This window comes from Crocodylus porosus, unplaced genomic scaffold, assembly GCF_001723895.1.
Source record: "Crocodylus porosus isolate Cpor-Errol unplaced genomic scaffold, CroPor_comp1, whole genome shotgun sequence".
Classification (NCBI taxonomy): Eukaryota; Metazoa; Chordata; order Crocodylia; family Crocodylidae; genus Crocodylus; species Crocodylus porosus.
Window position 1 is genome coordinate 23578718 of NW_017728913.1, and position 21601 is coordinate 23600318.

The window sequence follows — 21601 nt, forward strand, 5'->3', positions numbered from 1 at the left end:
CTTACTGGCAGGAGGCTGCTCTCCAACTGCAGGGCTGCAATCCTGGCCAGGTGTGTGCAGCAGCTATGCGCATGCATGCAGCATTTATCAGTTAATTAGCTACACCAGTCAAAAAAAGCCAACTGCTGATCATGTGAATTTTTCTTTTATCAGTACTGATCTAATATGCAACCAATGCATCAGTGCACCTCTAATTTAAGGCTAGCAAAGAAACAGGAATCATTAGAAATGGGAAAGAAGTACAGTTCTGCTGTGGGAGTGAAAGAGAAATTGAAATGCATTCAGTAGATTCACCAAGACCTGAAAGTCAGTGCTGATGGGGACGGTGCTACCATCTAACTTATTCAGATGAGTTGCACTAACCTATCCTTGTGGTACAGTAAAAGCCCTGTTTTCTGGCATGAGTGAGAAATGGGGGGGTGCCAGTAATCTAAAAATGCTGGTTACCTGAGGCACACGGGTTTCCGGCTGGACACAGAACGGGGGCAGGGCAGCCGCACGCAGACCAGCAACAGTGCAGGGTGGTGGCAGTGGCTGCTGCGTGCAAGCTTCCATTCCCCCCGCCCATCCCCGGCCCAGCCGACTGGAAATTCCAGTTAATAGAAATGCTGGTTAGTAAAATGTCAGATAACAGGGCTTTTACTGTACATATGATCTCAGCCTTAAATGACTCAGTGTAGTTAAAAGAGTGAAGGCCATATCTTCGTGTCAGTCCTCTTCTCTAACTACACATTTATATTCTTTCTACGCTTTCCACAGTATGCTACTACGATAAAAAATTCCACTAGTGATTCAGACACACAATAAAATTTTAATTCACCAATAATTCACTGGTATGCCTTTCAAAAATGCATATTTTTTTTAAATAGAGACATTAACTCATAACCTTTCAGCTGTATAAGTGTTTAATGCTACAGTTTTGTTATATCTCTCATTGGACAGCCACTGGTTGGGGATGATCTAGGCATTGCCATGCCCATGTTCTACCATGGGCATTTCCCATGCTTCTGGGCTTTGCTGGTTGCCCCTGCCCTTCCCTCCCCCTCGAACATTTTCTGCTGTGTGTCAGTGTTTAAGCCTTCCTCACAGGTATTGGGTGTTGGCTGTAGTCAAGTTGGGGACTTTGACTTGGATTTGCCAATGCTCCTGATGGAAGCAAAGCCAGAGGTTCCTGTCTAGACAGTCTTGCCCTTCCACTCAGGGTCAGGCCAATCACCATATTTGGTATCAGAAAGGAATTTTACCCCATGGGTAGATTGGTTAAACTGTGGGGGTTTTTGCCTTCCTCTATCAGGGGATGTGGCCCTCTACCAACAACCTCTTGAACCTACATTGATGATATTTCATAGAAGCAAGACACTGACTGCTGTGGCAGGTTAGAGTGTTAGGTCTGTGTTGTGGCAGGGCTGATAGTGAGTTTATACAGAGTTTAGATTATGGTTTTTATCCGAATGATCCTGCCTCGGGCAGGGGGTTGGACTAGATGACCTCTGGAGGTCCCTTCCAGCCCTACTTCTGTATGACTCTTTGCACAAATGTGGTCTCTGAAAAGTACACTGTGCTCTGGAGTGTAAATTGTGCATTCCAGTGGAAGCCAACCTTTTGGGCAGGCATGCCACAAAGTCCCACCCCCCTACGTGTCACTCTAATCCCCTTCTCCTGCCTGATCTGCTCTGCTTTCTACTCCTTGTCTCATCTGCAGCTGTGCTCCCTGCAACCCCTTCCTGATTTGCAGCATGGCATACACAGAGGCTGTCCATGTCACTTGTGGCAGGCATGCCCTAGATTGGCCAACCCAGGTATATTCCCACAAGGAATCAAATTAAATATGTAAGTCAATGATCACCATGAATTTGAGTTGGTGAAAACTGTAGAACAAGACAAAAAAAAAAAAAGCACCAGAAATCTCCAAGGTATTAAATACAGAACTATCCAAAAATAACCATAATTTTCACATAACTCTTTCACAGCACTTTTCATCAGGAGATCTAAAAATGCTTCACAAATAAAGTTGTAAAAATATCCCATTTTTTAGGTACAAAAAACAAGGAAAATGGCTGATCAGGTCACACAGTGGGTTGGTAGCAGATCTGACAATGGGAAACCTGGGTTTCAAATCTCAGGGTACCTGTACTTGTCATGGAGTTCTGCTCCAGTGAGTGCCAACTAGCAAGTTGGCTGGAGCATACTAATTAGTGTACTCCAGCAGCCTGCATGCGATATGTATTCAAAGTCCCTGCATTTCAAAATAGTGGCAGGGGTGTTTTAACTAAAGCTTGTGGAATAAGGTTTAATTAATGTGTCCCAACTGCCATTTTGAAGCATGGATGCTGAATACAGGTGATGCTGTGGGTGCTTTAATTAGAGCGGCTTACAGAATACATGTATAAATGCTCCTATCAGTTATTACGGTTTTATTAGAGCAGGAAAACTGCAGTATAGGATGAAGTGCAAGTTTGCACTTTTGAAGTACAGTACTCCCAAGGTTGCACGCTTTAATTGATCTTGCTTTGTGCACAGACAAAGGGCACAACCAATTTAACAGTAACAACACTTAGCAAATGATGGCAATCTCCAAAATTTCATCAACATCTTGTTGAATAACTAGCTTGCTTCATCTAAAAGAAAATAAACTTCCAGCTTGTATACATGTCATTACAAAAGATGTTATGAGAAGAAATAGTAATAAATACATTAAATTCATGCCAACTGATGGAACCTTCAAAACACACTGGGCTTCTATCTTCAAGCTATGGATTTCCACAACTGAAAGTAGCATAACTTCACTCCTACAGCACTGGTGGTCTAATTGGCAGTGTTAATAAGCCTGCTTATAGCACATGGCAGTTGTAGCCACACTACTTCTGCATGGGGATGGACTGTTAAAATGCTTCTGCTTGCCTATGTGGAACAACACAGTGTGGTACACTACAGTGGCAGAATCAAATTACCATTAGCCAAGTACCAAAGTTTGTAGCAGAGTTATGCCTCAAAGTTCAAGTACTTAAAAAAACCTGAAAAATAAATGCATCTTAATTATTGCCATCAGATATACCCTTACCTGCCTACATTTAACCAGTGGCTTTTTTTCATAATATCTTTTAGGTGCATCACAAGATTTCTTGATTATTAAAGGCACTCCATATTTTGCAGCAGGTTTGGTAATTTTCTGAGCTGGCGCAGCAGAAGCCAAGATTTGTCCTTGGGCTGGTCTTTTTCCTAGGCAAAATGGGATAGAGTTATGAATCGTTTATAAACAGAGTTAAACTTTTATGGAGCTGGCCTTCTTTGACTAACATAGCATAGAGCTCCATCTCTCTCAAATTACCTGACCTGTGTCATCTGTGTTCTTGCATTTTTGTTCGATAAGGAAAGGAGGGGCCAATTCACCCTTCCTCTTCCTTAATTCTATGAGCCACGTACCAAAAAAGCATTCTTTTTTCCAACTGAGATGCATCTTTTTTTTTTTAAAGAAGTCAGAGAAGGAAAAAGCTTTGCATGTATCCAAGAGCCTCCAAAACAAGTTTTTCTTGTTTGGCACTGAACAAATATTTCCCCCCGCCTCACCATTTAAAATTCTGAAAAATTATTCCAAAGGTTTTCAAACAAGCTAGATACATTTACTTTGCTCTCTTTATTAATTAGTAATTAATTACCATATGCCAGACTACTCTTTTGAAATATCAGAACCAAGTCATTTTGACTGATCATAAAATACAATCAATTTTGAAACATGTTAATATTTTACTTCAGACAGCGTGCAAATCTCCATATACCTTCAAGGCTCTTTGGGTTAATATGATGCATCTTTTATTAGACCAACTTAAATAGTTGGAAAAAAATTTATAGCCAAAGAACCTTGTCTGCCTATGTCCCAAGATCAACACAGCTAAAACCTTCACCCCTACATACACCTGCAAACACCCAAGTACACACACATAGGCAAATTTCTTAAACTCTAAATTTGGCACCATGACAAAATTCCAATATCTGCAACTCTTCCACTTCAGAATCTTCCGCATAAATCATGGGTACGAAACAATTCTTATCCAAAGTTTCTTAGTAGTTTCTCTCCTTATTCTTAAGGACTAAGTAATGCTTCTCATTTGTGGATTCCAGAAGTGAACCAATATCCTTTCTGAAAAATTAAATCCTTTTCTAAAGCTACAAAAGATGTTCCACTAACTTATAAAAACAGCAAGCTTGAAGTTATATTGTCTTGTTTTAAATAAAGATGTTTCAGTTCATTACAAAATTCATTCCTGTCCCTTACCAGATGGGGGGGAGGTAGTTAAATGAGGGAAGCAGCTAGCAAAATGAGAATTTTCTTACAGAATGATTTTTCATTATGCTGCACAGCTTCTTGCCTCATCAAAGCAACTGGAAGTAATGAGCACTAATTAGCAGAAGTTGAGGGAAGCAATGAAAAGCAGTAATTGTAATTACAATGGTGTAATACAGAAAATAGAATAAAAAATACTCTATAAGGAAGTTAAGGCAGTAAGCTCTATTTTAAGAAACGTATTTGGAAACTAACCCAACAGCATCCTATCAAAAATATCCCCGCAGAGAAATTGAAGCTTAAATCTTCTTTAAAACGAGACCAACCCTTTCCTCCTGCACCCTGGGAACAGAATTTCACATCCTCTATGAATGCTCACCCAGATGGCCGGCATGTCAATTGGTGCAAAACTCTGACATTTTGTCAGTGGTAATTTTCAAAGTCAAGTCACCATTAGAGTAACCACTTATTTCTTGCATTTTAACATGAACTCCCTTGAAAGACAACAGATTCTTTTTTGTCTATTACATTAAAAAAGCAAACCTTCAATTTCTTGTTGTTCATTAAAGCTGGAAGACAAACATCTGTGCATCATGACATATCCTCAGGATTCATTTCTAGATTCATATCAGGCAAAATGCCATTTGAGGGAAAATACCAATGCATGATGCTAGTCAATTTTAGTTGCTAGAGACAGCCACCTAGGACTGGTTCCAGAAATGACTAATGCAAAGAAATATAGATCTTCACCAATCTTTACTTTGGTTGGAAAGCCATGACCAAACCCATGCTTATTTGGACCACAGGGTCAAAAAAGTTCTCAAAAGCTCTTGGTTATAAACTATTGGCACCTTTTCAGCAGTTGACAAGCTACAAGTAGATTTGTTTGACTGGACATAGCATAGATCTGATGTTACCCATAAGCAGGTATATTTTGGGACCAGACTGCATTATACCCAACCTTAGATGACTGGTAATAAAGTGCAGACCAAAAAGGAAGAGTTTTGTATAGGAAGCCCTTACATACAAATGTTGATTTTGTTTTCATGTTGAGAACTGCTAAATGTAGGATGGAAAAAAAAAAAATGATCTAGGTCTTCCTCACAAGCTTCTGTTCCTGATTATTTCCCCTCTGCTAAAAAAGAAAAGTAAAAAAAAGCCATTTTGAATGAGGAGAAGGATTTCTGCCATCATGGAGTACTTAGGCGACTCTCTCCTAGGTACAGACAAAATAAAATACACACTAACGTATAAGGAAGGAGCAGTCCACTGAAGTGGGGTGGGAGTGAAGCAGAAACAGAATACTTTCCACCCTGGCAGAGAAATTTCATAGGATGAAACCAAAACAGACAGTTTCCATTAAACTGCTTCCTGAGATACATCTCTTCATGTCTAGAAATGCCATGGTATGGGAGTGAAACAGCGAGTCCAATACAGTCCACTGCAAGAAAAAAAAGTCTCAGCCAATACAAGAGATGAAGGGAGGAAGGAAGAATGGACAAATGTTCAAATAATGATTTTTACACCCCTTGCTTACTAACTGTAACCAGCTGGGATGTATTACCTCCTTGGAAATCCTTATGCTCCTGGTCATACCTTCTTAAACAAGAAATGCAAGTTGTAATGGATGAACCTGTACCTCCAGCATCCTTATGATGCAAAGCTCCAAGCCCCAGTAGAGCAAGACTCAAGCAGCATGAAGTGGTCAGGCACAGACTTTGAGGATCTCAAAAAGATTATAGCATCCCTTAGGCTTGATTTGTTGCAATACTTCCCTAGCATAGAGAAATGTACTCAAGTGCTGCTGTACCAAAAATCCTAGTAAGAATTTTTAAAAAAAAGTTTAAAAGCAAGCAACGCTTGGAAGAAGACAGTTAACCCAGTTTAACATCAAACAGGCAGAAGTTCTTGTGGCCTGAGCTGAACAATAGGGCTTGTTACTGAAACCTCCAAAAACCAATATTGGATCACTACCAAATTCTGCAGATGAAATGAGGAAAGAGCCTGTATAGTAAAAAATACTAATTATCCCATCACTGATATCCATCATCAGCAATCAGTGATTTGGGTTTTTATCCAACTGTTCCTTCCCCCTCACCCCGCAAAAGAAGAAAGTAAACTTTAAGTCTATGTACAGACAGTCAAAAAGCCTGAGGCTGAATCGATTCAATCTTCACAGGTTAATCTAAGCTGCATAGACTGAACTGATAAGCAAGTGAACAAACATTCACTTTTGATTCCAGAAATGCAGCCACATACCTGCAGTGGCTCACCGGGGGATGCTAGAGCACGCCTCCCTGCTCACCTGGAACAGACTGCTTGGGCCAAGGCTAGCCTGCCCATGCTGCAAGAGGGAGAAGCGGGAGGCTTGTGAGAAAGGTGCAAAGCATCCTGGGATTCATGGATTGTAAGGCTGGAAGGAACCCCAGAAGATCACTGGGTCCAGCCCCCTGAAACAAGCAGGAAAGACAACTGTGGTCAAGTGACCCCAGCAAGGTGACCGTCCAGTCTGCTGGATGATACTGGATACTACATGCATCCAGGTTTACATTAAACTGGTTTTGGCCACTTTGAAATCAGTTTATGTACACTGGACTTCTGTCATTAGAGATTTGAACTGGTTTATAATCACTTATGCCAGTTAATGTGCAATTTTTCTCCCTAGCCCAGACGCTATTGGCCCATAGTTTATATCTGCATAATTTCTAAATAAAACCTATGCTTCTGAAAAGTGTATTTCCCTTGTGGCTTAACTGAAGCTTTTATTGTCAAGTCAAGGATAGATAATACATTTTTACAGTCTCCTACTGCTATTCAAAAAAATTACAGTGCATTTTTCATATGCTTATTTACCTGGTGCAGCATGGGCTCCAAATTTCTGGAATACTTTGTGACTGAATTCTTCTGCAATAAGCTTAAAACAAAGACAAATTACATTAGTACATACATACTTACACTCACTATGTAAGTTTAGTGTATGAATATACTTGTAAAAAAACCTCTTAGAAATGCAAGGGAGTGCAATGTCAAAATACAATAGCAAATGGTGTTCAATCACAATCCCTGGGCCCTAATCCTATATGTATCCAAGACTTAACTTTATGCATTGCTAAGAGCCCCACTATAATTAATATGGAATTGGAAACATTATTTGAAAGTACTCCTATTATAGTATCTCAGAAATTTTTTAAACCATCTGGCTCATCTCCGGCATATTATTTGGCAAATATTAAGCATACTGGGAATCAGTGAATAAAGATTCAAGTAAACTTAATGACACTTGATTTTTTTTTAAAATGGTTTGTGTTTTTCACTTTTTATACTTTTCTATTTAACACTGCTGTATTTTAAATCACTGTGGGGAGGGGACTGGAGGTTCTGTTCCTTTCTTGAAAAGAAATGAAAATTCTGCCTGAACACAGAAGGCAGCAAACAGAGCACTACCAAAAATAGAGTAAGTACACTAATATAAAAGTAGAGAAAAGTATTTTCCATTAGCTTCTTTATTACAGATGGCAATAATATTTAGCTTTTTTTTAAAAGCATCACTTTAACCAATTTGTATACCTTGGTAAATTAGTGGAATAGTTCTGTCATAGGCAGCATATTTCAACTGAGAAAAAAATACTGCCTTCATCACAGATTATTGATAAAATTAATTCATGACTATTCAGGCTGCACTGGCACTGAAAATTCCAAATCTATGCTGGCTTCAGGAAGCAAGCACATGTAGGTCAAAAGAAAAAAAAAGAAAAAAAAGAAAAAGAAAAAAAGTGTAGCCTATAAACTAACGTTAACACCGGAAGCTAAAGCCCCAAATTAGTAATTTAATAATTTCTTTGTTTACTATGCTTCCTTCCTCTGGAAGTTTAATCTATATTTAGGCTCTACACAGATTACAACAAAACTTTGGATATAGTTAAAAAATCTACGTCATGAATAACTGAAATTCCATGTGAACTTTCAATCTATACAAGGGTACACTAAAGGGTAAGGTTACCTTTTAATTTTTTCTTTAGTCTATCATTTATACACTTCCTAAAGACAGTATAGCTTACTATCTGTTGTTCTTGCTGTTATTTTAATATAAAAACTAAATTCAAAATAATTCCGATAAATACAATGGTTTCCATATTGCACTTCAATATGCCAAACAATTACCTCAGACTTAGGTCTGATCTATGCATTTAAAACATTCTGGAAAGTTTTTAAAACTAGTATTCTATGAAACTACCAAAAATGGTTGATCTGAAGTGGTCCAAAAGTTTAAGAAATCTATATTAGTATGCTATCAAATTCATTGTCAGTCCCATTTTGTGGACACTTACATTTTAAATTAAATCAAAGCCTAACTTGAAGTCTCACTGTATGCACAAATAGGATACTACACACAGAAAAATTAGTTAATTTAACTCAGGGGTGGGCCATTATTTTGAGTAGACGGCCACTTACCGAGTTTTGGCAAGCCATGGAGGGGCCACATGACAGGCAGCTAGGGGCAAATTAATATTAATTTTCAATTTTTAGGGGCCCCGCAGGCTAGATAGAATGGCCTGGCAGGCCACATTTTGCCCACCCTGATTTAACTACTAATCTCAAAAGAGGGAAACAATATTTTAGCAATCCAAAATTGATTTTTTGGTAGTTCTCTAGTGCAAATATTCTAGGAACAAAGAACAAGTTGTGGGTACTGCAAGTGTAGCTGGTTCAGATATATGGTAATAGGTGTTTTCTTTTCAACATAAAATAGTTTAATAGATTACAGAGTCGGAAGGGACCCCACGGATCATTGTGTCCGACCCCCTGCCCCGGCAGAAAAAAAAAAGGACTGAGATCAGATGACCCCAGCCAAGTGATTGTCAAGCCTCCTCTTGAAGACCTCCAAGTTAGGTGACAGCACCACCTCTCTTGGAAGCCCATTCCAGACTTTGGTCACCCTTACTGTAAAAAAATTCTTCCTAATATCTAACCTAAATCTACTCTCCACTAGTTTGTACCCATTATTCCTAGTTACTGCCTGAGGTGCTCTGGAAAACAGCACATCCCCAATTCCCTGCTGTCCTCCCCCGATAAATTTCTAGGCGGCCACAAGGTCACCCCTCAGCTGTCTTTTGTATAGGCTGAAGAGATCCAGATCTCTCAACCTCTCCTCATAGGGTCTTTCACGGAGACCACTAATCATGCAGGTGGCCCTCCTCTGAACCCTTTCCAGATCCTCTTGTCCCTCTTGAAGTGCAGCACCCAGAACTGGACACAGTACTCCAACTATGGCCTGACTAATGGTGCACATCACCTCCCTCGATCTGTTGGTCATGCATCTGCTAATACGCAACAAGGTGCGATTGGCTTTGTTGGTCTCGTTACACTGCCGGCTCACGTTCATCTTAGAGTCAACTATGATCTCTCTCAGCCTCTGAGCTGCTAAGGAGGACATCCCCCAACCTGTAGGTGTGCTGGAGATTCCTCCTTCCTAGGCGGAGTACCTTATATTTATCTTTGTTGAACTGCATCCTATGACGTTCTGCCCATTGATCTAACCTGTCCAGGTCAGCTTATAACTGCTCTCTGTCCTCTGGTGAATTAACTTTGCCCCATAATTTGGTATCAAATGTTTATATAAATGTTAAAATTGGACAAAATGACTAGTTTGAATATAATTGTTTTAACTGAATACAATAAAGATGTAGAATTAGTTATAGTAAAATAGTTTTTTAATGCAAGTCCATACCTGTGGTGTAAGAAATTTTTCAACTCGTTTGGCTATAAAGTTTTTCTCCAATATGGAGTTAACTGATGGTCTATCCCTAGGATTCCTTTTAAATAGCTGGGAAAGGAGATTACGTAGATCATAGGAATAATGCATAGAAACAGGAGGAAAAGATCCAGAGATGATCTTCAGGACCAGATTTTTCATGTTACCAGCTTCAAACTATATTACAGGAAAAAAGATCATATGTATGTGAGCATAGAGCAAATCACACTGGAAAAGTAACAAAAAAGGTAAGAAAGGATGAATGTCATTTGGACACGTATCAAAAAATCTAATGCCTTCCAAATATTTTAAAAGACCATTATCAATATCTTTTAGATCAAGATTTATGCCAAGTTATCTGCTTATATCAATCCAGTACCAGGTATCTCAATTTTATACAACTGTACTATGCTGAGAAAAAATACAACTTGTCTCCCCTCAAACTGTAAGAGAATACAACAGTGTTGTATAACTATAGTTAAAAACAGAAAAAAAGGCTACCCAATGTGGGATGAGTCAACAGTAACATGCTGTATAAATCGTTATGCCACTCCAGACACCTGATTGTCTTAATTCTATTTTGAGAACCAGCCTCTAGAATGAAGGACAGTAAAATGGCCAAAGCTATCATTTGGCCAAATCCTGAGAAGTGTATAGATTTAACCAGATATTTGAAACTCCCTGAATTTGTCTCTTAATCCTTTAGTCCAGTGAGCGCCAACACTGAGAACATGCAGCAAAATATGACCATCCACTGTTGACAAGAACAATTTGAAATTCAGTCAAATTTGCATTAATGTGTCTTTTCCAGTACTACATTTGCCTGTGAAGTCCTATTCTAAATGTGTCATTTTACAATTTTTTTTTAAAAAAAAATCTCTCTTTATACAGCAAACAGAAACCTGCTGAATAAGGGAAGGTCTGCTGTGACAGAGACCTACTAGATAAGGAAAACAATATGCATAAAGTACGTCCCACTCAAGATCCTAGAGAAAATATCTTTTGATTTAAAAAAAATGTCAAGGATTAATATTAGCATAGCTAAGAAAGTTTTAGACAAAAAGTGATTTCTTATATAATACCTTTGAACAAGACACACAAACTAATTTCAAATCCATCTTAAATAAAACAGATCGTGACGTATTTTCGACACAACTAAGAAGTATTAAGGTCTTGTTTCAAGATTTTTATAATACAATTGCCTGTCTTATCAGATCTGTATGCTGAAGAGCTCATTACTGCTACCAAGTGTATATGCCAAAATTAATCACCGACTTGGATGAAAAAGTTCACAGCATTATAAGGAAAGGAATTCTACAGTTGCATCTTTAGCTACAGAAGTGTTAAATATGATAACAAAAAAAGAGTTTACTGAATGAATGAGTTCAGGCGCACACACTGCTAACTATCCTGCATTCGTGTATAGAAGCCAGAACAAACATAAATGGAGGATGGCCAGTAGGGCTGTGCGAAGCTTCAGTAGCTGATTTGATTCGAAAAAGATTTGGCCCAATTCAGGGACCAAATCTCCAATTCCAAATTGAATTGGGAGACAAATTAAACGCTCTGAATCAATTTGAAGCACCCGAATCAATTTGGAAAAGCTCTGAAAAACATTCGGCTGCATCAGAGATTCGGCCATAGACTAAACAAGCAGCTGACACAGCTGCCGCCAGCTGGTAAGTCTGCTGGAGTTGGGGAAAGGGGGAGGGAAGGGATATGGGGGAAGGAGGGGTCCAGCTGGGACAGGGGGGTACATTACTCGGGGAAGGAGGTGGGGTAACACGGGATGCGGGTGTGGCAGCAGGGAGCAGGGGCTCTGCCCTGCTGCGGCTTGCCCAGCTGGGGTGAGGGAGAGGCGGGATGCAGGTGCAGTTCGCTCCAGGTGGAATGGGACAAGCAGCAGCAGGGCACAGTTCCCACTCCCAGCACTGCCGCACCCGTATCCTGTGCTTCTTGCACCAGCTGGCAAGCAGCAGAAGGGCAGAGCCCCCACTCCTTGTGCTGAAATGGGCATGACAGCCCTGGCAAGGGCTATGCCCTGCTGCTGCCCAAAGCGAGTCACGCCTGCCTCGCGCTCCCCACCCCTTTCTGGCTGGGCAAATGGCAACAGGGCAGAGCCCCCATGACCCATCCTGCCTGGGCACAGGCAGGCACAACCAGAGAAGCTGTGGGAAAGCCCCCATCACTGCCCTGCCTGGCCCCATTCCCTGCCCGGCCCAGCCTCCTGGCGCAAAACCCCCCCCTGCACTCACCAGCTCTAGCAGCAGGGATCAGGGCCTCTGAGGGCTCATGGAAGAGCCCCCACATGCAGCACAGGGCAGTGGGAGACAGCAGGGACCACCCCCCTGCTTGGTACCTGCACAGCAGCTGCCCCATGGTGTGGGTACAGTGCGGCTCAGCAGGGCGCTGTGCACTGTCTGGGAGCTGGGGCAGCTGCACCTGTCAGCCAGAGCCTGACACTGCTCAGCCCCAGTGGCCCCAGCTTCCAGACAGCGTGCAGCGCCCTACTGAGCCATGCTGCACCTGTGCGATGGAACAGTTGCCATGTAGATGCCAGGCAGGGGGGGCAGTTCCCTGCTGCCCCCCACTGCCCTGCGCTGCACAGGAGGGCTTTGGCACGAGCGCCCAGAGGCCCCAATAACCACTGCTGAAGCTTGTGAGTGCAGGGCTTTTTTTTTTCTTTTTTTCTGCATATGGAGTGCCAGGACTAGGTTGGGGCTGGTCAGGTAAGCCACAGGGGTTTCTCCTGCAGCTCCCCCTTCCCAGGGAGAGGCAGGCACAGCTGAGGAGCTGTGGGAGAACCTGAAGCCACTTGGCTGCGACTGCCTCTCCCTGGCCAATCCGAATCACTGAATCTCTCTGAATCAGTGCCAAATCTTCCAAAACCTGAATCAAATCACTGTCCTCCAAATCAGCCAAATCCAAATCTGAATTGAATAGTTCCCTATTCACAGAGCCCTAATGGCCAAGGACTAATCAGCAAGACAAGCAGAGAAAGGGAATTACTTTAATGGAATAGTTCATTTTAAAAAGCAAGCAGGTGAAACGCATCAGCTCACGAGTTATCATTTTTCGACTTGACAACAAAAAATCCCCGGTTGTTCGAAATTACTACCATAATTTTACAAAATACTTAAAGTTTCTACTTACTGCATGTTTAAGTGTGCACATTTCATAGAGAACACAACCAAGAGCCCATATGTCACTAAACAAAGAAAAATAGACACGTAAATTTTAGTTTTTATCTTCTAAAATTACCAAATAACCTCGAAATATATTCTTGAAAATACTGACTTAGTTGTAAAAATGAAGCATTTCATTCTGTAGAAGTGTACTAACTTAATAATTTAAAAATAATATACTGCATTTTCTCACATACAAAACACCCTGGAATATAGCCAGCCCCTTGTTTTTGAAAGGCAGAATGAAAGAAAAGAAGACTTTTCCAGAGTTATGGCTACATAGAACAAGGATGGAGAATACTCTTCTGCTGACTTGCCCTCTTTTTCCTGCTTAACTAAAGCCAAAATCCTAACTACTGCTGCAGATTGGTCTCCGTGGCTGGATTTATGATTTTGAAAAGAACTGAAGATTCTACAAGGGTGTGAATAAGAGGAGAAAGATCAAGAGCAGCTAAGGAAGGTTAGCAGAACATGCAAACTATTAAAAAGGAGAGACACTTGTAATACCTCTGGAGTGAAGAATAATGACTAATTAAGTCAAAGGACTCTCTCAGCTGCCTGAATATTAATGCCACTGATGCTGCTGGGCTGTGGAGCAAGAATCAAAAGCAGGGTGCTTCTATTCATGGCAGAAAGACCAGCTTCCCCATTTAATACATGCACCCCAATTTTTTTTGTGTGTGTGGGGGGGAATATGTGCAATATGCAAGAACATAACATAACAAAGAACAAACGCAAAAAACATAGCTGGACTTTGGACATGCAAGACCAAAGCTGAGGTCCAAAACAGCCCCTGCTCAGCAGCTGCCTCTTCTTTTGACTTGAACTCTCCCTAGGCATCTTCAGTTCTCCTATGCATGTCCATAGTAGCCCTAGTCTGAGCAGCTTGGCACATAGCTCCCATCTACACCCCACTTGACTCCAAAAATCCCAGCCTAGCAGTGCCTAACTCACTTGAAAATTCTTATCTACATTGAGTTCAACACCAACTCAGCACCCACATTTTTTCATTCAAAAGGTGACTAGAGGAAGAGTAGGAGGGGGGCAGGGAGATAATATTGGTGCCCATCTTTAACATAAAAAGACTCTGGGGATCAGGCACCTAAAGGGTAGACATTGTAGTCCAGATCCACAGACGGGCGTGCATCTATCACAAACTGGAGGACTGTTATATATTCTAATTCCAGATTCTCTCTAGGCATTCACAGTTTACTCAATCACCAAGAGTAAGAAGTAAAGCAATTGGTGCACACAGACAAATGGGAGAAATGCTAGCTGCCTTGCTGGGGAAAACATTAAAGGGAAAAGAACAGAAACGATCTTCCTCCTCCAAAAAAAAATTAAAAAAATTAATGCATAAGTTTTCGCTATTACTAAGACTGCTTAAAGAATTCCAAGTGGGATAAAAACACACATTAAAAAGAAAACATGAATTTGCTCATGAGAGTTGGAACTAGGTTTTGCCTAACAGCAGGAACAGCAAAAACATTAAAAATGTGCTCACATTAGACAGTGCTAATTATTTCCTAAACTAGTAACCAGAAGCCTACTGGACCACCCAGGCACTCAACTATTAGAGGGGGGAAAAATAGTTTTTGTGTTTGTGCATTCACTCTGATTTTCCAGTTTAAACAAAAATACACCTACCATGTTGAGAGGAAGACTGAATTAAGTGCTCTTTACTGAAAGCAGGAAAAGCTTTAGTTTTTTAGACAAAGGAAATAAAAAGAAGAGAAGAATTCGAGGATTTTTGCAGTACCTTTTATTGTTGTAAGGTTTGTTCTGACAGATTTCAGGTGACAAATAGTATGGTGTTCCTATGCAAGTACGAGCCAACTCTACAGTACTAAAATAAAGAAAAACTAAAAGTGAATTAGTTAACATTAACTCATGTAATGTTATGTAGAGTCTATTTTGCTACATGAAGTCTATTCCAATAAATTTATAGCAGGGATGTCAAACGTATGGCCCACAGGCTGGATCTGGCCCATGGAAGTAGGTCTTCTGGCCCTCAGGACTTCTTGCCATGGCAGAGGCTGAGCTGGTTGGGGGGCGGAGCACATTTCTTCCCAAAGGAGCTGGGAGAAAAGGCAATTTTGTCTTGGACCACTGTGTGAGTAAAGCCAGTTCCAAAGAACTTAAATCAGTTGGTGGGCCATATACCCTACCAGGACCCAGAAGTTCAACACTGTCATTCCTTACCACCTCCCTTTTCCCATCACTGAACTTATTGTTTTTAATCACCACAGACAATGAAAAAAAAAAAAAAAAAAAAATCAGCAGCAGTTAGCAACAGGGACAAGCAACAATGATAGCAGCATTAGCCTTGTGGCTGCTGACACAAAATATGGCCTACCAACTGATTTGAGTTTGATACCCCTGATTTACAGGAAGCAGCACTAACTAGGAGTTACCTGTTAAGGACTCTAGCAATTCCAAAGTCTCCCAGTTGTATTGTTCCATCTTTGGTTAAAAATATATTCTTGGACAGGAACAGAGGAAAAAAGAGGAAAAACAGTTCATTCAAACAGAACTGTAATTCATATAGAAGAAAAAAATTCATTATACAAGCTATATTTTCAGTTTCCCTATATGTAACTTTATACTGTTCCAAAGGCTGGAAAATATTTTTTACCCCTGAAACACATACATAAATGGTTGTTACCTGGCTTGGGGAGAGGTACCCTTCTCCCCAGAAGTACTACACAGGTACATTTAGGGTATATCCATACAAGGGGTCAGCAACGTTTCTAGGCAGAGTGCCAAAAACACCCACAACCCTGCCTTTTAAGATGTTGGTGTGCCAGGGCAGGTGGCAGGGAAGCCGCAAGGAGCTTGATCCTTGTTGTGGCAGCACAGCCCCAGCCCCTTCCCCAAGGCGCGACCACCAAGTAAAATGTCTTTGCATGCCACACGCCAGCACACATGCCAGGGGTTGCCTACCCGTGATCTACACTAGCGCTGACTGCCTGGAACCACTGTTCTGAAATACAACATGCCTGTTCTATGTGTTACAGTCCTGGGGAAAAAAAAAAGTGTAATGTAGCTGTTCTTTGGCATACACTCAACATCCCTCTTAATCTCAGTCGATACTGTGTTTATTAGCACATATACCCAGCACTCTCTGATGTTTACATTATGTTTTCTCAGCATTTGGTGAAAGTGGAACAGAAAAGCAAGTAGGTGGGGCAGTGTTCCCAGCAGTTCAGATTAGTGCCAGATGTTGCCTCATTAGCAAGGATGTTAGTTTTCTCTGTTTAAAAATCTCAAATTCTCTGATAAAAAAATCCCAATCCTCTGATTAAAACCACAAAAAATCTGTGTTTCTCCATGATTAAAATGAAACGCTACTATATGTACAATATCTGTTAAACATAATATTTTATTGATATATATACAATTTTAAAGCAATTTGGAAGCCTACTAGAATCTCAATCTTTATAATAAAATAAATTCTAAATACCTACATATTTTGCCATTTGATTTTTTTTTTATTATACAAATTCAGAAGTTCCCCTGCCCTCCTTCGCTCACTAAGATGTGGGTCCAGCTGTGGCTGTCCTCACCTGTTTGTGGCTCTGAACAGCCCTGATATGCTAGTACCCTGCCCCCGCCTCTCACTCCCAATCCACAGATCCTCAGCGCTGCCAGACCCCCTCACATGTAACCCAGAGCTCCCCACACTCCCAAACCTGCTGATGCTTCTCAATCTCAACCTGTAGCCCCCTGCCCCCCAGCCCTACCAGGGGAACCCAGCTGCCAGGTCTATGGCAGCTGGCAGATGCCGTGGCTAGAACAGTCTCTCTCCCCGTGGATGGCCTGGCCAGAGCAGAGCTAAGTGGAGCTTGTGTGGGGTGAGGGAGGATGTGGGCTGCTCGCTTCAGTCTTGGGCCTCCCAGCCCTGCTGACCTCCCCCCAGGGGCCTCTGCATCCCAGTGGGCGGGACCTGGCACAGAAGGATGTAGCAAAAGCAGAGTGGGGAGGCTCAGTGCCACTGCCACCACCACTGGGACACCTGCGCCAGCCGTGTCACCAAGGTGAAGCACCCCCTGCTCACCCAGCAGCAGCGGGGCCATAACTTCTCGCCGCCGCTCATGGCTGGTGTAGGGGTCCCAGCACTGGTGGCACTGAACCTCCCTGCTCCACTCTACCCTCCCATGCCAAGCCCCACCACACAGGCCCATGGGGGGAAAAGGGAGCTGGGCGGGGAGACCCAAGCCCACAGTAGATAGCCCACATCTGCCCCTGCACCACACACAAATTGGGGGGGTGAGGGGGCATGCTCCCCATCACACACTCCCAGGGAGAAGGATAAATGGCAGGGAGCCAGCCACCACCTGACCTTGGAAGAGCTGCCTGTGGCTCCGTCCCACTCCTCCCTCCGGACCCCACATTCCTGCCCCAGCTGGGCAGCACCCCCATCCCCAGCTGCCAGCCCTGCCTCAACTCCCTCCCTCACTGTGGTCACCTCAATCGCCCCCCAATAAAAACTTACCAGCAAGCAGCTGGGGGAGCTGCTCTCCACCTGGATGTATTGCCTGGGTATACTGCTAGCCACGTGCACATGTGCAGGCATAAGTGCATGTGGCGCCCACTGCATCCCACTCCTCCCAGCCCCAAGCAGCCCTTTGCAGGCTGGAACTTGGTGAGCCTGCAAGGGGAAACCTGCAGTTTCCCATGTTTTTCTCCTTCATAGAAGAAAATCCGTATTTTCCTGCAAACAGAAAAGCTGGATCCCTACTCATTAAATCAAAATTAATAAAAATACTTTACAGAGTTCTTGATGTTTGAGGCCCATCTGCCATACTAAAAATAGGGAGACAAAAAACATTTCATGATCAACCTACACTACACAACTAATGTTTCATCCTTGTGACATATTGTCTACTCTACGTCCTCTATTCTAGTGAACAGGCACTTGTTTCACAGGGAAGGAATTAGACAAATCTCAGCACGCATCATTTTAGGCTCACAGTTAGATTCTAGTTGTTAAGACAGTCAGGAAGAAAATATAATGCATAATATTTTTACTGCAATTCCATTTCAAGTTAGCACCCCACATACCTGTGATTTTATATCGCGATGCAAAATTTTTCGCTCATGTACATGTTTCAGCGCTAAACAGATCTGTACAAACCAATCCATAATCTAAATGTAAAAATAAGAAATTAAAAAGAAATTAAACTTCGACAACTGTGTGCGCGCGTGCACGTGCAAGTAGATTTGAGACAGAGAGAGACCGAAAGACTCTCTCTCCTACATTTTACTAAGCCCAACACTTGGTTTATAAAAACATGTAACAGCATTCCTACATACATACAACATAACTGGGGTTCAATTTTTTTTAAAAAACCTTTTACTTCCATTCTTTAAAGGTTCCACATTTTACAATACAGCATCCAACCAGCAAATGAAACATTAATCTTTGTCTTTAAATACAGCACTCACCAGATGTTGTTGAATACATAATTCTAACAGGACATCAAATCAAAATATAGAGAGAGAGAATATAGAAAATTTTGTGCCACAAAATCCAGCAGTTTTAGAGAAATTCATCTGGACCAGAGGTGTCAAAGATATGGCCTGGGAACCACATCTGGCTGGTGGACCCTTAACATCCAGCCTGCGAGTCTCAAGTTGAACCTGCACAGTGCACATGGTGCATGCCAGCCCTGGCCTTGTGTGCTGCACATGAGGTCAGGTCCAATGTTTTTGCTGCGCACAGCACCTGCGCCAGATCAGCTCCATGTACTGAATCCGGTGTGCAAGGCTAGCCCGTGGGTCTTATCTGGTCTATAAATAGTGCCATGCCACTCATTCAGCTTGTGCGGCCTACTGAGTTTGATATCCTGATCTGCACCATTTCCTTTAATCTAGATCAATTAACATACTTAATCTATGTTTCAAACGTCGTGTTTAGCATTTCACAGATCAATAGATCAGACTGTCAACCTATAAATAACTATATTCATGAGGTCAGTCTGAAATTACATAATATTTTCTACTACTTAAAAAATGAAAGATAGATAGTATGTAATTATAGCCCCAAGCTACCATTACCTGATCTTCAGAGAACAAGACACCCTTCTGAGCGTTAATTTTTTTAAACAGGTCCCCACCTTCACAGTAATCCATCACTATGTAGAGACAGCCATTTTCTGTCAATAGAAGCAGGAAGCATTTCAGTATTCCATAACAAACAACACACTTAAAGCTTTTAAATGATAAATGCAAAATATATTTCTTCATTTGCAAAGCTGGCTGCAAGTTACTATTATTTGTTTTTCCCAATTCTCAGGCAAAATACTTACATTCATGGTACCATTTTACTGTTTCCATTTTTGATGCTAACAATTCTTTCCTTCAAACTTCGTAAGTAGGAACCCAACACAAGGCTAGAGACCTCTGTGTGACAAGAGGTACTATCTTTTGAATAGAACATAAAGCTAGTCTACCTAGAGGAGATAATCAAAATCTCAGACTGTCTCCTAGAAGCAAAAAATATTAAACTTCACCAAATTCTAATTTAGGTGCCCATATCTGACCACATTTATTCCTCTTGCAATTTTGAATGAATATGGTATTCCTACTCCTAGATATGCCAAATTAGGGTTTGTGGGACATCCTAAAAAGGTATCAGATATTGACTTAAATGACATTCAGGTTCCCTACCGCTTTTGAACACTATTCCACAAGACATTTAACTACTGCACCTCATCTGCTTGTTCCTATGATGTGCAAATTTTGAAGCACTAACTCTACCAGCCTTTCCCAACTAATCATGGCTTATAGCTTCCAGGATGCCAGCCTAAGGTATCTAATATTTAGACAGAGAACACTGGGCCACCAGTAAGTGAATCTCTCTTAAAAAGGTGCAGCAAATCATATTTTCCACAAGGCTCCCTGGGTTTGAAAGTTACTTCCCCATTCACCAAACCACTTCATATATGCAAATGTCATCTATATTTTTCAGACATTTGGTGTCATTTTAGGGGGAAGCATGCTTGCCTGAGGTGACTGATTTCTTTTAGCTCACGGGAAGTCTGGTTGGACTACTCGTATCTGAATTCACCTTGTGTATAATTACTCCACGTACTTACAGCTGTGGACACACATATACTGTTTGTGAAGAAAAAAATTGTGATGGGACCTTCCTTCCAGGAACAAGCACACAGGGATCTATTGCTTGCATTATAGCACAGACAAAATTAAAAAGAAAAGAAAACAAACAAAAAGGTGTGTTTTATTCCCCAGTCGAGTGAGTTATAAGAAGCCAGTAGGAATTGAGGTAGACAATAAAAGATAAGGAAAAGACATTTAATCATGTATAACAAAAACATCAAGAATATTGCCTGTATTTTCCCTGCCATGTTAGATGCTTTATAGTACACTATTAGTTACTAATCCTACCTTCAAACGACTCTCTGTACAGGACAATATTTGGATGTTTCATGTTGGCTAACACAGCAACTTCCCTCCTTGACTCTTCTCTCTCTTTATTAGACATCTAAAAACAAAAAACCCCAATACATTGTTTTGAAAGTAGGACTATAAGATGAATACATTAATAATTAATAAGATTGCTCACCTTGGATATGCTTATCTCCTTAATAACATACTGCTTCCCATTTTCTTTAGATTTGACTAAAACTGCTTTTCCAAAGGATCCTTCACCAATCTTTTGCACCTTAATGTATTTATCCATGGCTCTTTTTCTAAGGCATCCTTACATGAGTGCTAGGCAAAAAAAGTACTTAGTTAACCAAATAAGTTTATTTTATTTATTTAGCTTATTTCTTTAATACCTCTCAGATCACATTATGCTTTTCACTTCAGTTTCCAATTCATTTTCTCATCACTTCCATCAAGGAGCTCATTGTTTTCCTGTAAATCAGTTAATTCATACCTCAATTCCCCTTATAATATATACTGATGAGAAGGTCCAGAAAGAGAGCTATATTGCTACTCACAGTTCAATTTGTTACCGTAATGGAATGTAGGTAATCAGAAAATGTCAGAAAATAAGTATATTTAGTCTTCAGGTACAGTCAATGGCACTAACTTTTGTTTCAGCTGACATGAATATCACGGACAGCTACAGTAGTTAGTTACTTTTACCTCCCTCTCCACATTTTCTGAGAAAACTACTTCAGAACTGCCCTCCTCCTCCACGCACGCACCAGAGATGTGGGATGGAAAATTTTCCAATGCTTTATTTTTCCATGGGAAATTTTCCATTTCTAAAAATTCATTGTTTCATAAAATTAATTTGTAACAATGTATGGATGTCAATACAATTGGAGGCAAGCTTGGCAGTTTCAAAGTTGTAATTAATGTTTTTCAGGTGATTATCCCTAGGAAGTGAGTGAGAGAGTATGTATA

General features: G+C 41.1%; 1 protein-coding gene across 7 annotated transcripts in view; it reads right to left on the reverse strand.

Annotated features, from left to right (window-relative positions):
• The window catches only part of NEK1 (NIMA related kinase 1), an 81976-nt gene that overhangs the window by 52263 nt on the left and 8112 nt on the right, over positions 1-21601 (reverse strand). For all 7 annotated transcript variants that reach the window (XM_019534600.1, XM_019534599.1, XM_019534602.1 and 4 more), the window contains exons 2-11: positions 20808-20956; positions 20630-20726; positions 19280-19377; positions 18284-18367; positions 15634-15701; positions 14979-15065; positions 13188-13242; positions 10011-10211; positions 7136-7196; positions 3062-3219 (exon numbers count right to left, since the gene is read on the reverse strand). In XM_019534600.1, the coding sequence (XP_019390145.1) occupies positions 3062-3219; positions 7136-7196; positions 10011-10211; positions 13188-13242; positions 14979-15065; positions 15634-15701; positions 18284-18367; positions 19280-19377; positions 20630-20726; positions 20808-20924 (1026 nt within the window). In that variant the 5' untranslated portion in view covers positions 20925-20956. The remainder of the gene's footprint in view (positions 1-3061; positions 3220-7135; positions 7197-10010; positions 10212-13187; positions 13243-14978; positions 15066-15633; positions 15702-18283; positions 18368-19279; positions 19378-20629; positions 20727-20807; positions 20957-21601) is intronic.